The sequence below is a fragment of the Enhydra lutris genome, unplaced genomic scaffold (assembly GCF_002288905.1).
Source record: "Enhydra lutris kenyoni isolate GAN:26980312 unplaced genomic scaffold, ASM228890v2 scaffoldscaffold60, whole genome shotgun sequence".
Classification (NCBI taxonomy): Eukaryota; Metazoa; Chordata; class Mammalia; order Carnivora; family Mustelidae; genus Enhydra; species Enhydra lutris.
In genome coordinates this window covers 10,462,649-10,485,576 of record NW_019154144.1, presented here as the reverse complement: position 1 = coordinate 10,485,576, position 22,928 = coordinate 10,462,649, and the positions used below count along the sequence as shown (strand labels likewise).

The window sequence follows — 22,928 nt, the reverse complement described above, 5'->3', positions numbered from 1 at the left end:
TATACATTTTGACTTTTAGCTCATCCTGACAAAAACAGATCCTTTTGTCATTATAAGCTTTCTTATCTGTGTTTATATTTCTTATTCTGAAGACTACTTTGACAATAATATAGCTACTTCAGCTTTCTTATAAAACTGTTTATAATGGAATCAAACTTTCACTTTTTTTTTCTTTAAAGATTTTATTTATTTATTTGACAGAGAGATCACAAGCAGGCAGAGAGGCAGGCAGAGAGAGAGGAGGAAGCAGGCTCCCTGCCGAGCAGAGAGCCCGATGCGGGGCTTGATCCCAGGACCCTGAGATCATGACCCGAGCCGAAGGCAGTGGCTTAACCCACTGAGCCACCCAGGCGCCCCTCACTTTTTTTTTTTTTAAAGATTTTATTTATTCATTGGACAGACAGAGATCACAAGTAGGCAGAGAGGCAGGCAGAGAGAGAGGGGGAGGCAGGTTCCCTGCTGAGCAGAGAGCCCGATGCGGGGCTTGATCCTAGGACCCCGAGATCATGACCCAAGCCAAAGGCAGAGGCTTTAACCCACTGAGCCACCCAGGCGCCCCATCCTTTCACTTTTAATTATCTTGTCTTCATATATAAAGCTTATCTTTGTATATTTTTATTCAGTCTGACAATCACTGAATATTAACTGGAGTATTTAAGCCATTGACACTTATTGTAGTATCTAATTATGACAGGGTTTAAACCTACCATCATGCTGCTTTCTAATTTGTCCCATTTGTTTTGTTCCATTTCCTTCTTTTTCAGGCTTCTTTTAGAATTGACTATTTGTATAGCCTTTTACCTTTTCCTACTGGCTATTACATATGCATTTGTTTCATTTTTGGTTACACTAGAAGTTACAATACTCCTCACATTGTCAGACTCTACTTTCAAATGACATTGCATCATTTCTCATATTCTTACAATAGTGTGTTTTCATTCCTCATCTCACCCTTTATATTTTTATCATCTTTTTACTTCTACATGTCATACAAATTCATCAATGCACATTATTAGTTTTGCTTTAAACAGTTTTCTTTAAAATAATTTTTTTTAAAGAAAAAATAATGTCCTTTATATTTAGCTACAAATTCTCCAATTCAGGCTCTTTTTATTCCTTTGTTGATACAAGTTTTCAAATGGTATCATTTTTTTTCAGACTAAAGATCTTCATTTAATATTTCTTATAGTATAGATTTGATGGCAATGAATATTCCAGCTTTTGTTTGCTTGAAATATCTTTATTTTTCTTCAATTTTCAAAGAAACACTTGCTGGATACAGAATTCTAGATTGACCTTTTTTTTTTTTTTCAGCAATGTAGATATTCCATTGTTTTACGATTTGTAGCCATTCTTACATTTGTTCCCATTATATAATACATATCCCCTCTCCTCTAGTTTTTAAAAACATGTTCCTCATTTTCTTCTGAGGCTTTAAAATTCAAATTTATACTAACAATCTGTTTACAATATACACATTCTCTAAGATGGTATAGGCTTTCACCACTGTGCTCAGTTTCTTCAGAGCCCTCAGCAGTTAACTTCATCATACTTCTACCAGCAGTCTAAAACAATCTAAGCTTTTTTTTTTTTTAATCATATTCTCCAAAATTTTTCCAGCCTCTACCTATTATCCATTTCTGTGTTATACTTTTACATTTTTAAAGTATACTTTACAGCATGACCCCTTTCCAGGTAGCAAATCTGTATTAGTATCCTGTAGCTGCTGTAAAAAATTATCACCAACTTAGTGGCTTTAAACAACAGAAATTCACATTTTTCACAATATTGAAGGATAAAATCAGTATCATTAGGCTAAAATCAAGATCCAGGCAGGGCCATGTCCCCTCTGGAAGTAGTAGAGAAAAATCTACTCCCTGCCTCTTCCAGCTTCTGGTGGCTGCTGGCATTCCTTGGCTTGTGGCTGTATCACCAAGTTCTGCCTTCATGGTCACACTGACTTCACTTCTATATGTCAAATCTCCCTTTATCTCCCTCTTACAGGGAAACATATGATTATATGAGGGTCTACCCAGACAATCTAGGATAACTACAACTCAAAATCCTAATGTAGTTACATCTGCAATGTCTTTGTGTTTTGCATGTAAGGTAACATTCACAAGTTCTAGAGATCAGGACCTGGATATACTGGGGATAGTGTAGGGTTGGGGGCATTTTTCAAACCACCTGTTTTTTCACAGGAAATGTAATCCCAGCTTCACTGAATGTCAGTTGGATATATAAAATTTAGCAGTTGTATTGAAATAACTTTCAAAAGTATATTCATGGGGAGAAACAATAGAAGAGCAGGTTAGAGATATCTGTGTAAAATGTAATATAGAATACAGAATATTTCAGAAGTTTCTTTGAAAAGTCACAGTGTTAAAATATAGTATTTTAATACCTAGGAAAAGACAAAAAATTCTTGTACGTAACTGGATGATGAAGAAGAGGGAGATAGCATAATAGTCATACCTTTGCAGAGAAAAATAACTAATAAAGATGGCAATAATAGTTTATGGTTATAAGGTAATGAGAGCCATTCATTTAGTCAACACTTGACATATATTTGACCACCTACTATGTGCCAGGCACATAGAACACAGCAAAGTCATCCAGCCTTGTGTTGAAGCTTATATTCCAGTGAGGGAAACAGTGAAAAATTAAATGAGCAGTATCAGAGAATTACAAAAGCTATGAAGAAAATAAATAGTGTAAGAGAATAGAGAATGACAGGAGTAGATGCTTATTTAGAACAATCAGGATACACCTCTTTAAAGACATGTTATTTAAGTAGAACCTCAAAGAATATAAAGATTGAGCCAAATAAAGATCTGGAGTAAGTGTATTCCAGGTAGATGGGAGAGTAGCTCGATAAATAAATGATGGTATTAGTTCATCTGAGAGTGGGAGAAAGAGAACAAGTATACATTTTTGATCTGTTAAGTCTGAAATAGCTGTTACATGTCCAAGTGGAAATGTCAAGGAAGCAATTGGGAATGCAAGTCTCTAGCACAGAAGAGTACCTTGAACCAGAGGTGTTAATTTGGGTATGACAAAGGTACATACCACTACCTAGGGAAATGTTGCCACAAAAATAACCAAATCTTCATCTGATGAAGCCTCTGGAACTACCAATTTACAGGAACTACAGAAGACAAAGTAACATGTTTAATGAATCCACAAGGATGAAATCAACAAAATCCAGACTCTGGGAAACTGGAACTGATGACTGCTTTCTTCAACAAATACCTTATAAGGGAAGAGAAAGCGAGACCCAGAGCTGGAGCCACAGAGAGCAAGAAAAAGAGGAAGAGAAAGAAACTCCAGATTAAATTTAAGAAACAAATAAAAAAACTGAATTTATTTCAACCCTGGAAATTTAAAAAATATGTGAGATGCTGAGGTAAAATCAGAACAAGGACAATATTTAATGGTATTAAGGGACTACTAATGTTAAAGGTGGTAGCGTTATGTTCAAAAAATTATCATTACATTATAAGAAACATGCTGAGTTTGTCAAAGAAATAATATGATGTTGGAGATAATACAAAATAATCAAAGGGGCAGGGTAAATATACAAGGATATCAATAAGATGACATTGTCTACAAGTTGATAACTGTTGAAATATTTCACTAAAGTTCAAAAAAAATGGTAACAGAATTATTTAGAATTTTATTATCTAAGCTTTAAAATACAAATAAAGATGGAAACTAATGCAGTCATTAGTAAAGATGTAATAATTCAACTTTACCAGTAATGAAGCTATGATTGCATTTTATTACCTTTCAACTTGATTTTTAGGATGTCTGAAACAATTACGGGTGAATACCTCTGTGGGACACATAAAAAATCTACATGAGAAGTTTCCATTGAAGTATTAGCTGCAGCATGTGAAAATGGTTTCAAGTAAAAAAAAAAAAAATGATAGAAAAACAGGTATGTTGCCAGAGATGAACTGATAAAATAAATAAATACACACATACATAAATACTTAAAAGCTTTGTAACAACCATTTTCCTTTGTTCTTCACAGACTAACTTTGCTATCATTTGGAAAATATTTAACAGAAGATTCAATAATTTAATATTTTGATGTGCATGAAAATGTTTAATCTTTGAGTTAGGTGGAATTATTAGAAACACTGCCAAAAGGTCACACTACAAAGAAATCAAATTATATAAGTAAACAATGAAATGGAGTAAAAACAAATTGTTGGTCATTTTTATGAACACCTAGTTACCTGCTATGTTGTCTAATATAATAGCCAATGTTAATATAGTAACAATTTAAATTTAATTAATTAAAAATAAAGCTGAAAGGGGCGCCTAGGTGACTCAGTCGTTAAGTGCCTGCATTTGACTCAGGTCATGATCCCAGAATCCTGGGATTGAGCCCTGCATTGGGCTCCCTGCTTGGCAGGAGGCCTGCTTCTCCCTCTCCTATTCCCCCTGTTTGCCTTCCCTCTCTCACTGTGTGTCTCTCTGTCAAATAAATAAATAAATAATCTTAAAAAAAAAAAACAAAAAAAAAACCAAAACCTGAAAACTCAGTTCCTTAGACATACAACCTAGATTTCAAGTGCTCAATGGCCCATGTGCTCGGGGCTACCATGTTGGACAACAGAAATTCGGAACATTACCACCATCATTTCTATCAAACCCTGACAAAGACTGTGCATTCAATCAGTGGTGTATACACCAAATGTTAAGTATTCTTAACATTTAATTGAGCTACTGGCTTAAAGACCTTATCCCTTTCTCACACCTTCCTTGATTACAGTTTGAAAAGTTTCTTTGTGTTACTTTTTTGGTCTAAAATACATTGTTTCATTTCACCTATAAAGATCCATGCAATGAAGAAGGGATCTATTTTATCAAATGAAAATTAAATATGCACATTTCCTTCTTTGCCATGGCTTCCAGAAAACTCAGAAGTTAATACTTAATTGCCATAACTATTAATCCAGGTTTTGAATAAATGTATTTTCACACCCCTCTATGCAATTTTTGACATTACTCTATTTTTAATGTATTTTAAAAATTTCATCGTAAAGAGGCTCAAAATCCTTTTGGAGATGGGTGGAACGTAGTCGATAAATTCTACATAATGGCACTCTACTGCCCTCTTTCTTTCAAGAATAAAAGTTCCAAGCAAGAAATTATTAGCAAAGTTTTTCCAACAATAACCATAAGGAAAAAACCTTTAATTAATCAACACATTGTACACATCGATGCTAAAAGCCATTATAAAATTAAGTAGCAATTATTAATAAAATTCTGAGATTAAAAAAACTACTTAAATATGAAAATTACCAAAACTCAGTAGCAAACATCATATGAATTGGTAAAGTACCAATATTTCCACTAAAATCAGAAATAAGATAAAGATACTTGATATGCTATCATTTAACATTGTTTTGAACAATGTAGCTAATGGATTAAAATTTTAAAAAGCAAACAAGCAATAAATAATTGAAAGATGTATAGTTAGCATTTTTACAATGGTATACCTAGAAAATCTGAAATCTATAATAGCTAATAAAAATTAGTAAGAGTTTGGGCACCTGGGTGGCTCAGTGGGTTAAAGCCTCTGCCTGTGGCTTAGGTCATATCTCAGGGTCCTGAGATCAAGCCAGCAGGCATCAGGCTCTCTGCTCAGCAGGGAGCCTGCTCCCCCCCCACCCCACCTCTCTGCCTGCCTCTCTGTGATCTCTCTCTGTCAAATAAATAAATAAAATCTTTTTAAAAAATAAATAAAAGTAAAATAAAATTAGTAAGAGTTTATTAAGGTGAATAGAAATGACATACATAAAAGGACTGATACCTTTTCTCTATGCCACCAATAACTAATTTGAAGTGGGGAAAAAGGGGTACCTGGGTGGCTCAGTTGGTTAAGCATCCAACTCTTGATTTCGGCTCAGACCATGATCCCAGGGTCATGAGACCCCCAAGTTACGCTCTGAGCTGAATGTACGTCTCTCCCTCTCCCTCTTCCCAACCCCCACCCCACTCCATGCTCTCTCTCTCTCTCACAAAAAGGGGGCAGGGGAATCCTACCCTAATAGCTACAATGAATAAATGCAAAGGATACATTTGACATAGGAACCTAAATGCGTCTCAAAAGAAAGGCACTGAATCTAAATTGAAAAAATAAATAAATAAAATCTTATCAGAGGACAGAAAATAAGACATAAAAGCAGAGTAACTTATTTTCCTGGTTATAGAATCTTAAAACTATAAAAAAAAAAATCCATCCCAAACTAATGCAGGTTAATTTAATATTGAATTTCTTAGGAATATTTTTTATCTGTAAGAAGACACCTAACTAAAATAGTGGCTTAAGTAACTAAACCATTCAACTATCTCACATAAAATATCTGGAGAAAGTAATTACCAAGCCAGTACAGTGGTTCCCCCAATCATAGAAATCCAGCCTCCTTCTATCTGCCTGCCTTCTTTAAGAATGTTAGGTTTGTTGCTTTATAGTCCCACAATGGCTGCTGCAACTCCAGGGATCACACTCAAGTCAAGTTAGGCAAGAAAGGAGAAGGCAATGGTGCTAAGTATACCTACCTTTTTTTTTTTTTTTTAAATAAAAAAAAAAGCAGATTCTCCAGAAATCTCTCAGTAGACTTCCATTTATGTTGCATTGGCCAGAACAATATCATGTGACTACCCCTAATGCTAGCTAAGCTGAGAAAGCAAGCACCTCACTCTTCCAGTCTTCAAGGTGGTGTAAGATAAGTAGGTTGGGAATGGGTATTGATTTAGCCAACCAAGTGTTAATATTTACCACAAATTCTAGTCAGAATCTCACTCTTTTCTTTGAAGCGATTGTTTTCCGAAGTAGAATGTATACTACAGAAGAGGAGTCTTTGCCTTGCTCACCACTATATTCTTGGTATCTAACGTATCTGTTGGATGACTAAATAGCTTTAGTGCCAACTGAAAATTTTTTTTTTTTAAAGTAGCCATTTCTAAATGATAGATGACTTAGTGTATCACAACTATATCTTTAGTTTCCGATAGTGGGCCTAAACACAGAATCATACAATAGGGAAGGTCAATCTGGTCTCACCATCTTCCCAGAGTTAAGAATTTGAGCCCAAAGGTGTCACCACTGCCCATCTCTGGCTTACATACCACAAAAAAGGCAGGGCGAGTGTCTACTATGTCAGGACCTAGGTGTAATGTTCTACATGCATGATTTCATTTCTATTCACAATGATCCCATGAGGAACCTAATATAATTTCCATTTCACAAAAGAGAAAAATGAGGCAGTCTCAAAACAACACAGCAAGTAAGTGGCAGGGCCTGGATCAGAACCCCAGCCAACCTAACTCTAGATTTCAAGTTCTGACTCACTGAACTTTACCACTTTCAATATGAACACAGTCTGCTCCACTGTTACACAGCTCTTTGCTAGAATGTTCTTTCACTAAGCTGGACCAACTGGCCACACTGTTATTTCTACTCTTTATCTTCATTCTGAAGGAAAGCTCAGTAAGTCTGTTCATGCTACTATATGATCACCCTTTAAAGGTCTCAGAATTAGTTTCAAACACCATGTTATTTTTGGTCAATTGTTTTTTGGATTAGAGTCTATTTGTAGGATTCTCTCTTAAATGTAGTGTCCAAAAGGAAATTCAACACCACAAATCTGTTTACCAAGGTCATAGACTATTGTAGGGGCTAAAAACAAGCTGTTCCAAGATGGGCCACTTTGGCCTAAATTACATACAAGCAGAATTAAATCATAACAATACCGTGGGGCGGCTGGGTGGCTCAGTTGGTTAAGCAGCTGCCTTTGGCTCAGCTGCTGATCCCAGGGGCCTTGGATGGAGCCCTGCATCAGGCTCCCTCCTCAGCAGAGAGCCTGCTTCTCCCTCTCCCTCTGCCTGGCGCTCTGCCTACTTGTGCTCTCTCTCCATCTAATAAATAAGTAAAATCTTTAAAATAAATCAATGAATGAATGAATATATCTTAACAATATCCTTTCATTGTTTACAATGGAAGAAATGAAAGTTTCAAAAAGTGCTATTTTCCACTGCTCAAATTCCACCCAGTTCTTACATACAAAGGGAGTATCTACATGTCATTAAATGTCTAAAGGATTAACTTACCCTATAAACTTATGGATTCTATGGGTGAAGTGTCTGATGGAAGAGAAATTACTGGGCCTCTCTGTAAATAATCAATTTTTCTTATTTATAAAAGAGTCAGCAACCACAAGGAAAAATTATTTAAACAAACCAAAAAAATCTAGTAAGGATAAAAGGAATAATTTTCTGTTAATGTGAATGCATTTTCTATTGTACTAAACTCATATTCAAGTTATAGCTTAAAATGAGTTATTCACTTCTGGCTGTTAGGCTTTTATTGAAAATTTGTTTTTTTTTTAAACATGGAAATGTCCAATTTAAACAGCAAGTTTCCAATAACCCTTGGAAAATATGTCACCTATAAGCTAACTTCCTCAAGATATACAAGCTAAAGAAAAAGAAGAAAAATTAAAAGTATGGTTAACCTCAATTTTTTTGAAAAATCAAAGTATAAAGAAGGCCATAGCTGGTTTCAAGAAATGCTCATAAGCAGGACTCTACTGCCCTCTTTTGTATCAAGAATGTAACACAATGCAAGTGCCTAATAGGGCACCTCCCAGGATGAAGTGTTCTGTGGGCTTGTTTTTCCAGATGGATGGTCAACCCAGGGCAGAGGCCATTTCCCTAAGTGCCTTCACACGTTTGTTGTTTCGTATGTTTTTGCTGAATAAATGAGTGTGAGTTGTTCTGACTTTTCTAACAAGTTTTTTTGTGTGATTATTGCTGAAATTTTAGACTCAGGAGTAAAATAAAGTCATACATACATTCAAGATTTTTTTTTAAATAATTTTAAAGGATTTGGTGAGTCATAGGAGCAAAAAATCTGACAGCTTCTAGTTGTCCTATGGGCTCTCCCAATCTATCCTGCTTTCAAATCCAGTGTTTAAAAACCAACAAAACTGAAACAAAAAAGTTGGGACTTGAGTGCCTTTATTTAGCCCGACAGCCACATTGCTTGAAGCAGTCTTTGAATCTGTTAAGTGACCTAAGCACAAATTATATGGGTTTTCTAAGCTGACATCAGACTGCACACAGGTTTTCTCTGAGGACACAAACATTCCACCGTAGAGACCCGATGTCACAGAGGAGGCTGGGAAGATACCTCCAGCCTTCCTTCGGTTTTCCAATTTAGAAGCTACCCCACCTCCACCCACCCCAGCCCACCACACACACCCCTCAATAGATTTCGAAAGTGGAGGCACAAAGCGGTTCCATTTCCAGTGCAAAAATATGTGGAGTTAGCTAGCAACACTATCATTTGTACCCACCCCCCACGTCAGCCAGGCTGTTTCTGCTAAGACTTCCGAGGGACCTCTAACAAAATGCGCATCAGCCTACACTTTACATATGAATGAAGGAGGATATTCTCTCAGCGGCCAGCCTGTGACTCAGGGTTGCTGAAACTCTTCAGCTGGGTAATAAGTTATAAACTGCTTTTATAACAATAAAATTCAACATTAAATAGAGAGCCAGAGAATATTGTCTTTTCTTTCCAAAAATTTAATTTGTTATCTTTTAAATGACAATAGAAGACATTTTCTCATTTAGTCAATTAATCCAAAGGAAAAAAGTGAAATACTATGATTACAGGAATACTGATAGACACTTCTAGCAAGACATATGGCAACAAAATTTTCAGCAAGTTTTATAAGACACGGGAATAAAACATGGTTAAATATAACATTTTTAAAAGGACAAGATCAGCTTACCTAACCTGCATTCCTAAGAGACATTTGGACTTCTTGTGCTCGCTTAAAGAAAAAACAAAACAAACCCCTCAAATCACTTTCTTTTATAAAAATAAATTTACTATATTGGTTAAGCTGCATAAAGTTCAGGAGAATAAATTCTGAAAAAACCAATAAACGCAAAATTAAGGCAGACTTGATAGTTGGTATCAGGTAAATGGCACATTTAGAAGGAACTTTGTTAAGAATTTCGAAGCTCTATTTCGGAGTATATATATAGTCTGTATTTCAGAGTACTCAAAGTACTCTGAAGTACTCGAAGCTATATATTTCAGAGGGCACATTTGTCTCTGTTGTACATCTGATCCTAATAGCATTACTGGAGGAGGAATTTTTACTAAAGAGAAAAACCAAGATGACTCATTTAAGATCATACAGCTTGATCAGTGGCACAAACATACTTATCAAAGGCCTTGGAACATGGAAAAGTTTCCTGTTGGCTGATTTACCTTCCTAATTGCATCAAGATATGATCCAAGCATCTAAATAGTCTGAATTTCCTGCGGTCTGCAAAACAGACTGCAGCCATAATGAGTGATGGGAAAGGCAGCTCAGGATTTCTCACATGCTTTATGGCTTGCAGTGCAAGATCAGGATAAAAAGGGGAGATGGATATAAGACACGGGGAGGAATGACCCAAAAGAATATCATATGGCTAGGTTCAACCAAAACCGAGAATAAACGAGAAAAAAACTGAAAAGATGGTCTTCGCTGGGAAGCAAATATTAAAACCAAAGGGGCAGAAAGGTAAGAAATTATTCACCTTAAGAGTGCGAAGTATTCAGTACACATCCCCATATAAATAATTCCAAAACTTCTTTGAGGTAGACAGATGTCAGGAATGAACTGAGTACATGTTTAACGAAAAAAAGAAAGAAAAGAAGAAAAAGAAAGAGAAAGAAAATGAGAAATGAAAGAGGCACTGAAGACAGGCCCTATTTTTAATGCTACCTTTAATTAAAAAAAAAAAAAAATTGCAGTAAATACTTGTAAAGATCCCTTTCAGTAAAGTGCTTAAACGCCTGTTGTTTTATTCCAACATTAAGAGGTTGAGATTAAGTATCTCACAGCTAAAGGACCCAAGCCAAGATGGGCTTTTAAAAGAAAGCCTACCAAAGTTCCCAGCAAGTCTGTAACTTTTCACAGCTCCTCCACTTGGCCCACTTTGTTTTCCCCTCTTTGGTTTCTGAAGTTGGAGCTCAAATGGACTTTCCTGGCAAAATCTCCAGGATTTCCTCAGTCAGAAGTAATGTTCCTACTCCCAAAAGTCCTGCTACACTTAAGCCTTGCTGTCACTATTAAAGCAGTTCACACACTTGTCTCCCCACTGGACTACAAGCTCCGGAAAAGGCACACAAAGCTAACCCTGTGGCTTCATCTCTGAATCTGTAGGAGCTAGCATCCTGTGGGTCCTCGTTAATCAAGAACCTATCGGACTCCATCTCTCAAAATGTACATTTTGTATAAGGTGAACAAACTGGAGGTCTGTAGTTCTTCACGTGAAATTCAATGTATCCTACAAAACCCGTTTTTATTCCTTTCCCTCTTCCCCTCAGGGAAAATTAGTCTCCCAGGGCAAATACCCAGGTTACAACCTTAGTCCTTCTTTTCTACCTCATTTTTTTAGGGTTACATTTCCTTCGTTAAAACACCCTTATGCACTTACAAGTAAAACCAAGTCACAAGAAGAGCAACAAAACGTGTCTTCATGATATAAAAACAAATTTTTCTCATCGCCAGGTCACAGAAAAATAAACACATTCTTATGCTTGAACATTATTTGTAAGGATTTAACAATGAATTTGAGAATCTGAACTCTCCACAAAAGGAAACATTATGAACCGAATGAAGGAAAATTGCTATTCATAGGAACATATTTTTGTACTTGCTTTGCTCCAATTTCTGCTACATAGATTGCTCCCGTCTTTCCACTGACATCTAAGAGATGCGGTAAAACCTGATCTGCTAGTTGGATTGTGCCAATCACAGAGCAGTTGCCAATGCTTCCCACTGGAGGCGCCGCTGCCAGTAAGAGCCTGCTAAGGTTCAGCTGGGCTACAACCACGTACTTTCCATCAGGAGTAAATCTAAGGAAAAAGACATTTTACAGAATAAATGTATGCAAAATCAATTAAAATGTTGACTTTCTCAACGTTTTTATCCCCTGTGGCGCTAAACAACAACTCCTCTACTTGCTGAAAGATGCTTTCAAGGAGAACTTACAGATTTGTGATAGTAGACACAGCCAAAGAGCAGTTTCAACAAACAAAAACAATACGCGAGAACCACACAAAATGAAATCAACGGAGAGTCTGTGCTGGGCTGACGCTACAGACTCAAGATTTCTATTTTCATTCTACGTTTAAAAAATCATCACACGTATCTCAAGGGTGAAGGCTGTAGGAGGTCCAGCATATGTTATCTCTGAGACCTGGGTCCTACAGTGCATGGGGAGCTGAACCTCTTTCGCTCTGCTTGGGATTTAAAATACCATTACATGTTCTCTGCATACTTGGTTCTGCCCCCTTTTCACCTGTTGAATATTAATAGTATTTTGACCTTTCAGCTAGCTCTTCAAAGAAATGAACATATACCAAATAAAACAAGCTTTTTTTTTTCAAGATTTTATTTAAATTGTAGTTAGTTAACATATAGTGTAGTATTAGTTTCTGGGAGAGAATTTAGTGATCCATCACTTGCATATAACACCCAGTGCTCATCACAAGTGTCCCTCCTTAATGCCCACCCCTCATTTAGCACATCCCCCACCCACCTAATAAAAGGAGCATTTTTAAAGGAGAAAAAAAAAATTTACCTGACTGAAGAAGGTCCCTCTTCTGTGAAACAATTATCCCATGCTCCTAACCACTCCCCGGTGTCTTTATCAAATACTTGAATTCTTTTATTTCCTCGGTCAGCAACCCACACCTGAGAACCCAAAAAAAGTGTTTCTTGGAAAAGATCCATATCATAAATGAGAAAGAAAACAGAAGGGGAGAGGTATGGGAAGGATGTTTATTTCCATTCATTTCACATACATCATCTCATTCAGTTCTCAGAGGACCCTAAAAGAGAAGGCACTGAAAGCCTTGTCTTTAGACAGGAAATTGTAGTTCGAAGTGAGTTTATAGTAAGTAGGAGAGCCACTTTCAGCCACCTGTCTTAACCCAAAGCCCACACTTAACGCTAGGTTTGCTCTACTAAACATCTGAATAACTAAAAAAACTGGAGTCTTCTCTTGTGATGCAGAGGATTAGCACAGTATTGAGAAGCAAGAGAATTCACTCATTCCTCCAACAGGAATTCTGTCCCGATTAGTTCTGCCATCCCATTCGTTAGAAGACAAAGACAAAGCAACACAGCCTTGTTCCTCAGGAGCTGGGGTGGGGGGGTGCGGGGCTGGGGATGGTGGTAGGTATTCATTCCTACTGCAGTATCACTGAATGTCTACCTGCTATCTACCAAGGAATGTCCAAAGTGCCAAACCACCCACCGAAAGAGGGTGCTTAGAAGATTTTAGTAGCATCCAAGAATGCCAGGAAGCTAACAGGTTTAATTTCGTTTTGCTGTAGGCTGGAACATGTTATTAAGCAAACTGTTGTTATGAGATAGGAAAGTAGATACACCCTAAATGACATTTCATGCACCATATTTGACGTATGCAACCTACGGCATACATACAGTGAAATGATTTTATGACATGAGGCTAGGATTGTAGAGGGGTATGTAAGAATGGACTGGAAGTGTGGGCCAGCCCTGCTGACCTCCACATCCTCCTTTGAGGATTTTTGGATTTCTAGGGTTCATGGATTCAGGGACTATTTCTTCAGGGTAACCCTGACTATTTATCTGTCAATGCCTGTGAGTTTTAGTAGCCACTAAATTAATCTACAACAAGAAACAAATAAAGACTCACTGTATCACTTTAGAAAGGGTGTTGATCCCTAAGTAAGGTAATTTCTCAAGATCTTTCCCTGATTCATGATTCTTTAATAAGGATGGATTTCCTTAAAGATTTTGGGATTATGCCTTAGACAAGTACCCAAAGAAGAAATATAGTTTCGACCCTAGGATTGAATATTTTAGATGGTTAGCATTATCTTTCCTACTGAACAGATTTTGATTATGAGAAATCTTGTTTAAAAAACAATAGCAGGAGCGCCTGGGTGGCTCACGTGATTAAGCCCCCAACTTGAGATTTTGGCTCAGGTCATGATCCACAGGGCTGTGAGATCAAACCCTGTACTGGGCTCCGTACTCAGCAGGGAGTCTGCTTGAGATTTTCTTTCTCCCTCTCCCTCTGTCCCTACCCCAACTGGCACATGCACACACTTTTTGTCGCTCAAATAAATAAATAAATCTTTAAAAAACAAAAGAAAACAAAAACCAGCAGCAAGTTCAGCTCTGGAGCTAATTAACATTTCATATAAGATTGGGGTGATGATTAAATGAGTTGATCATGTAAAATGCTCTGAATGGCGATGACTGTTGTTAAAACACAGTGTGCAGAAATGAACACCGTCATTATCCATCATTCAGTAATGCCAGAGTATCCCCATCAAATGTTCTCCAAGCTTTCTCAAAAGGGCACCATGGAGAATTCACCTGGGTCTAGGTCCTGTCTGCTCAGAAACTTGATCATATTCTTATTTTAAGAAGGAAGTATTTAACCAGGCACAGGAGGGTAATGTGTTTAAACCAGAATTCCAACTTTCTACCTCCCCATTCAGAGACAAAATTCACAGGTTCAGCTATCTTCCTATCTACAATGGGAAATACCTGAAGATTTTATGACCAAAACAATCTCACTTTGTCTACATGTAAGCCAATCACAATCAAAAGGTTGTGTGCTCGGGGCCCCTGGGTGGCTCAGTGGGTTAAAGCCTCTGCCTTTGGCTCAGGTCATGATCCCAGGGTCCTGGGATTGAGCCCCACATCGGGCTCTCTGCTCAGCGGGGAGTCTGCTTCCCCCTCTCTCTCTGCCTGCCTCTCTGCCTACTTGTGATCTCTGTTTGTCAAATAAATAAATAAAATCTTTAAAAAAAAAAAAAAAGGGGGGCGCCTGGGTGGCTCAGTGGGTTAAGCCGCTGCCTTCGGCTCAGGTCATGATCCCAGGGTCCTGGGATCGAGTCCCGCATCGGGCTCGCTGCTCAGCAGGGAGCCTGCTTCCCTTCCTCTCTCTCTGCCTGCCTCTCTGCCTACTTGTGATCTCTCTCTGTCAAATAAATAAATAAAATCTTTAAAAAAAAAAAAAAAGTTGTGTGCTCAACACAGAATCAGAAGTAGAAATGGATTAAATTTCTAAGGGTATGAAGCCAAGATAGTCTGATGCAACCATCCTACAACAAGACATTTAGTCACATAACAGTTACTCATAAGAAGACTACTATGTGCCAGGCACCAAGATATAAAGCAAAAGAGATTCATTATATGCCCTTCTACAGCCTACATTCTGTTAAGGGAGACAATGATTGATTATATTATAGTGTGATTATTACTGTAATGGGGAAGTATAGGCTACTATAGGAAAACAGAAGGAGAAACTAATATAAAAAACATTTTGGGTGGGGGTTTGGTCATAGGAAAGTAACCCCAAAGAAGTGGTATGTATGCTTAAAGGTGTATAAAAGCAAAGGAGGTAGTAGTGGATAGGATGGGGAAAAAGAAATGGGTTGAAATGTGTCAGTTAAAGCTTTCCGTTCCCCAGAGTGAAGCTAGTCAAAGTTACCTGGGTAGCTCTCATTTTTAAGCCTCCAAGATTAATCTCTCCCATCTCCCTTTTGAACAACATATTCTAGAATTACTTTAATTCTAAAATTAAAAATATATTCAAACACTCCTAGTTTTCTTTTCTTTTTTTTTTTTTTTTGAAGATTTTATTTATTTATTTAACAGAGAGAGAGATCACAAGCAGGCAGAGAGGCAGACAGAGGGAGAGGGGAAAGTGGGCTCCCTGCTGAGTAGAGAGTCCGATGTGGGGCTCGATCCCAGGACCCTGAGACCATGACCTGAGCCGAAAGCAGAGGCTTAACCCACTGAGCCACCCAGGTGCCCATCCTAGTAGTTTTCTTAGTAGGAAGGCAATTCTTTCCTTTTTCAGGTAACTTATGTTCTACTCCATTATTTGTTCCTTCTACCTTAAAGTGACACAGGAAATCTATTTTGTTCATTTCTAAATAATTTGGGAACTCTTTTTATTATAGGACTAGACATTTTTAAGAGTATGTGGGTATACCCAGCCCCAGAAGAAATGCCCAGACCCACCCAGGTACAGATAACCATAAACATTCATAGTCAGATGACCAGAAACACATGTGCACCAAGATCCATAAACAGAGAGGTGTACACACACACACACACACACTCTCTCTCTCTCTCTCAGACACACAGTTCCATACACAATGACAGTGTATTTTTACCCGACCAGATGAATCAAGAGTAACACTGTGAGGTATGTAGAACTTAGCAGGCCCCGTCCCACGTTCTCCATGTAGCCAAAGCATCATAAAATCTGACAATGGCAAATACAGTTGGTCAGAGCAACATATACAATACCTTGTACATTTGCGTGTTATAGCTTATGTCTTAAGTTGCAAATAATTATTCAATTATACCCCCAACTTATTATGCTTTTTTGGCTTTCTGTGTATAGAGCAGTTTGCCTAATTCTTAGCCTTTACGCCCCCTGCCAAAATTCCGTTTCAAGCAATTAATCGACTTCTTTACTATCTCCACTTGAGTGTTTCATCACTCAAAACCACTGTGTGTGATTCACGTCAGTGTCTCCCTTCCCAACTATTCTGTTACTTGGTATTATAATTCCTGTGAGCTTAAAAATCCACATTACATTTTTATAGTCTGTCTCCCTTATTACCCCTGTTGTAGGTTGAATTGTATGTCTACCCCAAAAGATATATCCAACTCACAGGTACTCCTGTCCCTGTGAATGTGACTTTATTGGTCACTGACTTTTGTAGACGTATTAAATTATGGATCTTGTGATGAGACAGATCCTAAATTTAGATGGACCCTAAGTCCAATGTCTAGTGTTCTTGTAAGAGAAGGGAGAGGGAGTTTTGAGACACAGAGACACACAGAAGGCTGCCATCTGAAGATGGGGCAAAGACTAGATATGCTGCCACGAGCCAAGGAATGTCTAGAACCATGGGAAGCTGGAAGAGGCAAAGAGGGATTCTCCCCTAGTGCCATTAGAGGGAGTAGGGCCAGCCCTATAGAAATCAGACTTCTGGGGGTGCCTGGTGGCTCAGTGGGGTAAGCCTCTGCCTTCAGCTCAGGTCATGATCTCAGGGTCCTGAGATAGAGCCCCACAATGGGCTCTCAGCTCAGAGGGGAGCTTGCTTTCTCCCACCCCTCTCTGCCTGCTGCTCTGCCTGCTTGTGATCTCTCTGTGTCAAATAAATAAATAAAATCTTAAAAAAAAAAAAAAAGATTTCAGACTTCTGAATTCCAAAAATATGAGAGAATAAATTTCTATTTAAGCTATCCAGTTTGTGGCAATTTTTTATAGCAGCCACAAAAAACCAATATACCTGTATTCAATCTGTCTCCTGAGTTTAGTTGTTTCTTTAATCATTTTTCTGATTCTTGCTTTATCTGCACTTCACCTTCCTTTAACTATCACCAACCAAACTTAGTTACTGGGTAATAAGTTGACTACATAATCTCCATGTATGAATATACGCTCTGTCCAAATGACAAAGCTTACTGCAAATATATCCTGATACAGTACTAAGTCTTATAAAAACTCTGCTTCTATAACACCACTTTCCTAAAAAAAACCTCAAGACATTTTAAAAGCAAAATTATGGCTTTAAAATTCTTAGGTAAACCTCCAAGAACATTCCAAATCTTATTACTCTTCCAAAATTACATCCTAATCTCCCCTCCTAGAAGATTTGTTAATTACCTGTGGACGTTGTGTGATAGAGCCTTGTAAATGTTCCTTCCCCACCTCTTCTCTTCCCACCAAAACCAGTTTAGTTCAAGAACCACTTGCTTTATGAACACTTGCCCTACTTCTCCAGTCAATAGTATTTCCTTCTTCTCCTAATCTTATTTTAACAATCAATACCATAGATTAGCATTTAGTGGTTTCTACTGAAATAGACCTGCACCTAGAATACTACTGAGGACCCAGAGCAATAAATACAATGAAACTTTAGCTGATCAATCAAACTGAAGGGCATCTCAGCTCTGGGATGCCAGGTTCCTAAACTTCTCTTTCTTTTCTTTTTTTTTTTTTTAAGATTTTATTTATTTATTTGAAACAGAGAGAGAGAGATCACAAGTATGCAGAGAGGCAGGCATAGAGAGAGAGGAGAAAGCAGGCTCCCCGCTGAGCAGAGAGCCCGATGCGGGCCTCGATCCCAGGACCCTGAGATCATGACCTGAGCTGAAGGCAGAGGCTTAACCCACTGAGCCACCCAGGCGCCCTAAACTTCTTTCTTAACTGGATAGAATAAACACTTACTTCTTCAGCCCACTATAAATTCCCAAACTGCCTCCAGTTTAGTTCAAAGGAGAAAAATAAGCAAGCTTATTATCAGAATCATTTATTATTGGCCATCCCACACATCCCACTCAAGCCCATTACACACAGCTTCATATACAATATAATACACAATAGTTGTAGGGGAATCTGGGTAGCTCAGTCAGTTAAACATCCAGCTACATTTTGGCTCAGGTCATGATCTCAAGGGTCGTGAGATGGAGCCCTGTGTCAGGCTCCTTGCTGGGCATGGAGCCTACTGAAGATTCTCTCTCTCCCTCTCCCCCTGCCCTCCCCAATTCCCCGATCATACTCTCTCTCTCTTAAAAAATTACACACACACATATACATTACAATATTATACCAAGTACTGAACAAATTAAACACATCCAACTTATTAAATAACATTCTTATGATACCATGGAAGCCATGTACCTTGGGACAATTTGATCAATCTGTTATTCAATCCTCCATCTCCATCCACAATGTAAATATCTCCTGTGTCGTCTACATATAATTCTGCAGGATTATCAAACTGCAGGGGATTCAAACTGGTGCCTTTTTTGCCTGGGGTACCCAAGACTTGAACAAGATCACCAAAGGAATTGTATTTTTTAACAGTATGACCGTAAGATCCTTTAAAGAAAAACACGCACATGTCACAAATATAACCACTGTCCAAATATTCACATTTTTCAAGTAAGCACAGAGCAAGAATTTAGTAAATTAGACAGTAATAAAAAGTTAATAGGCTCAGATAATTAAATGCTGTATTTCACAAGCAATAAAGCTTCTTCATTAGTTACAACCAAATCTGTCATGATTAAAATTCAGGTACTCCAAAATAAGTACATTCTAAATTCAAATAAAACCAAAAAACCTGACTCCTTATGCAGAAAGCTCATGAGGTTAAACTAGTCTTTTGTATTCTTTTTTTTTTTTTTAAGATTTTATTTATTTATTTGACAGAGAGAGATCACAAGTAGACAGAGAGGCAGGCAGAGAGAGAGAGGGAAATCACAAGTAGACAGAGAGGCAGGCAGAGAGAGAGAGGGAAGCAGGCTCCCTGCTGAGCAGAGAGCCCGATGTGGGACTCGATCCCAGGACCCCTAGATCATGACCTGAGCCGAAGGCAGTGGCTTAACCCACTGAGCCACCCAGGCGCCCTCTTTTATATTCTTTTTATAAATTTTCTTTTGTAATCATAACTATAACAGTATGACCTTGAATAAAATTCCTTGTAAAAAGAAACCAAGAAGGAACTAGAAAAGGAACTTATGTTTGGAAATCATTATTTCAGTCAATCATGTGCAGATCTTAAATTTTAGTAGGTCAACAAAAAAGTTCACTACAACACAGATTTCTTAAAACTATACTTTCTCATAGTAGAAACAAGTTCAAAACTCGACCCATTAACTTTTTTTCCTAAGAGATGAAATCTTTCCAAATCACTAATATATTTTCTCACTTATATCAAGACTTGAGTTAAAATTATCTCACAAGCAAAAATATAAAGTACAATATTAATAATTAAGAAAAAAAACATAATGTGGTTAACATAAATCAACCTGAAGGCATACCAAGACCAAACTAACAAATAGGCATGCAAAAGATACATTGGATACACGGAACTCACTGGAAATAAAGTGAATCAACCCGCATCACAGCTCCATCTTAAAAAAGATTTATTGTTATACCTGATTTGAATGCTTGAGATAATTTGTAGCAATAAGAGAACAAAATATTATTAACGAAAGCAACCTTCAAAGTTTCTAAAGAGTTGGCAAAACACACAGAAGACCAGTATATAACATTGTTCTGTTTTGTTTTTAAGGCTCATTTACAGCCATATTTTTAGTAAAGGGAATGTATTTCTTCAAAAACTGGGAAGGAATATAAATTCAGATCTGTGCATGAGAAACCCTTTAATGGAAAGAATGAAAGAGTCATGTGTGTTCTATTTCTGGGAATCAAAGAAGTAATTTACAAAAAAACGATCCCATGAATGGAATAAATTAAAAAGTAAAGGCCTTTAACAGTGAGTCCTGGGGAAAAAAGAAGTCAAAATAGTCACATCTCATTATAGCATTACAAGGAACTCGGAGGTAATCTCAATTTTTTAACTGGAATTTTATCACCCAAAATACATCTTGAAAGTAATGAATCGGGTGAGGCTCAGAAATCTCTTGGGTTCTGAGAAGAACTGGTAATGGCACTTCTAACAAAAACTGAGAGTTCATTAACTCCAAAATGTTATCTGAATTAGCCAGAAATGAAGAAACAGAATGTCCTTCAAGCCCTGAATGTAAGTGGGCCAAAGAATACTAGAAAGACTGTCTTTATGATCCCATTCATTCCTGAGATCCTGTGATAATAATGCCAGGTTATCTCTGGTACTGTCTTAAGCCACAAGAATATGGAAACAGCTATCTCTGAAAATATCCAGAGCTATAAACCCAGCTGTCCCTACTTTGATTTGCAACACATTCTTTTAAAAGTATTCGATAGAAGATTTCAGACATGCTGCAGGAGGTAGGATTTCAGAAACATTAACATCAGCAGTTTCTGCAAATCTTGCATTTTGGGCAACAAAGTAGTTCTGGTTTCTTAGCAGAATTTCTTTTGAAAGAAAAAGGGTGAAGGAAAATAAGACAAGGACTCCATTCGTTAACGTTCAGAGATTGCTGTTTGGGGCTTCAGAGAAGAGATTTAGAATTTTAACATGGGAAGAGCAACTGATGCTTTAACAAATTATAAAAATGATCCCTGAAAGTATGGTGTCACAACTGATGCTTTAAAGAGGAAAAATCCCTTGACAAGTAAAAGTAAAAACCGTAATAATTATAGCCTCCCTGTTAAGTATCTTGACTCTACAGAAGTATAACATAGAGGTTTTTAGAAACAAGTGATTTGATAAATCATTAATGAGATTACAATTAGATGTAGCAACTCTTGATTTTAAAGCGTACAAGCAAGAACATGGGCAAAAATATGATTTCTATCAAGAGAATTTAATAGATATTACTACACATACCACTTCCTACATCCGTGATCCAGACAGACTGTTCATGTAGTGTACTGGCTGCAAATATACCATGAGGTGTGTCAACTGTGTAATTCCAGGATCGTAGGAAATATCCATCCTCTGTGAACACTAATACCTTTGGGATGTTATCCCCTCTCTGAAGGCATATAAAAATAACTGCTTAGATAGGATCAGTTTTTAGAAAGTAATCTTTATTTTGGTAGAGAGAAACAAAAATTGAAGGTTAATCGAGAAATTTAATGCTTAAAAAAGAGCTTCAAAACCTAGCAATATTAATATCTACTACATTCAAAACCTAAGTATTTACTTAAAACCAACTCAAAAAAACAAACTTCACAATTAACATAATATAAAAACATATGGTTACTTAGTACAGCAAAACAAGAAAAAACTGCTTCGTTTGTGTTCATATTTTTTTCTTCTGAATTCCAATTTTACTAACCTGGGCTATGTAAACCAATCCGCTGAGGGAGTCAATTGCAACACAAAATGTTGCTCCAGTAAAATACTCTGAATGCTTAGGCCAACCCACATCCAGCCGGTAAGGAATTTCCTTGGTTCTCCAGGAAATTTGAAAAGCAAATTTCCTTAAAACCTTTAAAAAAAATTTTCAAAACATTAAGATTCAGTTTACCCCCTACGTTAAGAAAAGAAAGAAAAAAAGTCTTATTTTTAAGCATGCCTTGACAGCTGGCACAGAGGTGTTGAGACTGCTGGACAGAAACGATTCGGAAGAAATATGTTTATAAGTCTAAAGACCAAAGCGATCACAATACAAATCCGCAAATTACTGGAAGATGTACTGGGATCTAGGGAAAGAAAGAAAACGGGAAAATGGCGAGATCACATATACAAACTTTTTAAGACTAAGAGACAAAACAAGACATCGGCAGTTCCGCCTCCGGGGCAGCTTTTGGAAAAGACAAGCTAGTGCGGGAGCCAGGGCCCGCCACCTCCATCCCACGACAGCGGCGTCGCCTCTCAATAGTGCTATCCACACACCCGATATTTCTTCACTGCTCAACTCACCGGGGAGCCACAAAAACGCGAATGCAAAACCAGAAATCCAAGAAAGAAGCCCGCGCCGGCCAGGCAGACCCAGAATCTCGCCATGACGAAACCGTAGCGTCTGCAGGCGGCTGGGGGCTACCAGGCTGCCTCAGATCCACACGGTTCTTCGCTGTACACGGCGTCCACCCACCTCCGAGCCCAAGGAACTATCTCCAACTACGCCTCCCTGAATGTGCGGGGCTTGAGAACCAGACCCGGGTGAAAGAAAGTCAGAACTCGGGTAGCGGTTTCCTGGATCGTTCCCCGGTTTACGCCCCCAGGTCACGTGGCTCGCGCTGACCCACTAACCACCCCTTTTCTCCCCTTGGGGCGGTCCACGCGGTGGACTTCTCCAGTCCGCCAAAAATAAGGGCATCCGTAGATATGCCTTAGCCACTCGGAGTTCGTTTTTAAAATTTCAGATTGAGAAAACAGAGTCAAGCATAATCAAACCCAAGACATAGAGATG

General features: G+C 37.8%; 1 protein-coding gene across 2 annotated transcripts; it reads right to left on the bottom strand.

The window, feature by feature from the left end:
- Positions 1-9,597: 9,597 nt before the first annotated feature.
- Positions 9,598-22,752, bottom strand: LOC111158562 (NHL repeat containing 3). 2 transcript variants are annotated; one of them, XM_022520667.1, is made up of 7 exons: positions 22,439-22,752; positions 21,852-22,004; positions 21,398-21,545; positions 18,799-18,999; positions 16,274-16,365; positions 12,670-12,782; positions 9,598-11,941 (listed from the first exon to the last, which is right to left on the bottom strand). In XM_022520667.1, the coding sequence occupies exons 1-7, from the start codon at positions 22,520-22,522 to the stop codon at positions 11,689-11,691; spliced, it is 1,044 nt and encodes a 347-aa protein (XP_022376375.1). In that variant the 5' UTR covers positions 22,523-22,752; the 3' UTR covers positions 9,598-11,688. The 2 variants fall into 2 exon arrangements, with proteins under 2 accessions (XP_022376375.1, XP_022376376.1); XM_022520668.1 differs by lacking the exon at positions 18,799-18,999 and having other exon boundaries at positions 22,439-22,664.
- Between the last annotated feature and the right edge of the window lie 176 nt (positions 22,753-22,928).

Bases quoted from the DNA above. Each gene is read 5' to 3' on its own strand.
- LOC111158562 (XM_022520667.1), bottom strand. From the start codon at position 22,522: ATGGCGAGATTCTGGGTCTGCCTGGCCGGCGCGGGCTTCTTTCTTGGA. The intron at 22,005-22,438 runs GTGAGTTGAGCA...TTTTTTTTAAAG, and splicing joins CGCGTTTTTGTGGCTCCCCG to GTTTTAAGGAAATTTGCTTT. The intron at 12,783-16,273 runs GTAAAAATACAC...TTGGGTTCTCAG, and splicing joins CTCTTGATTCATCTGGTCGG to GTGTGGGTTGCTGACCGAGG.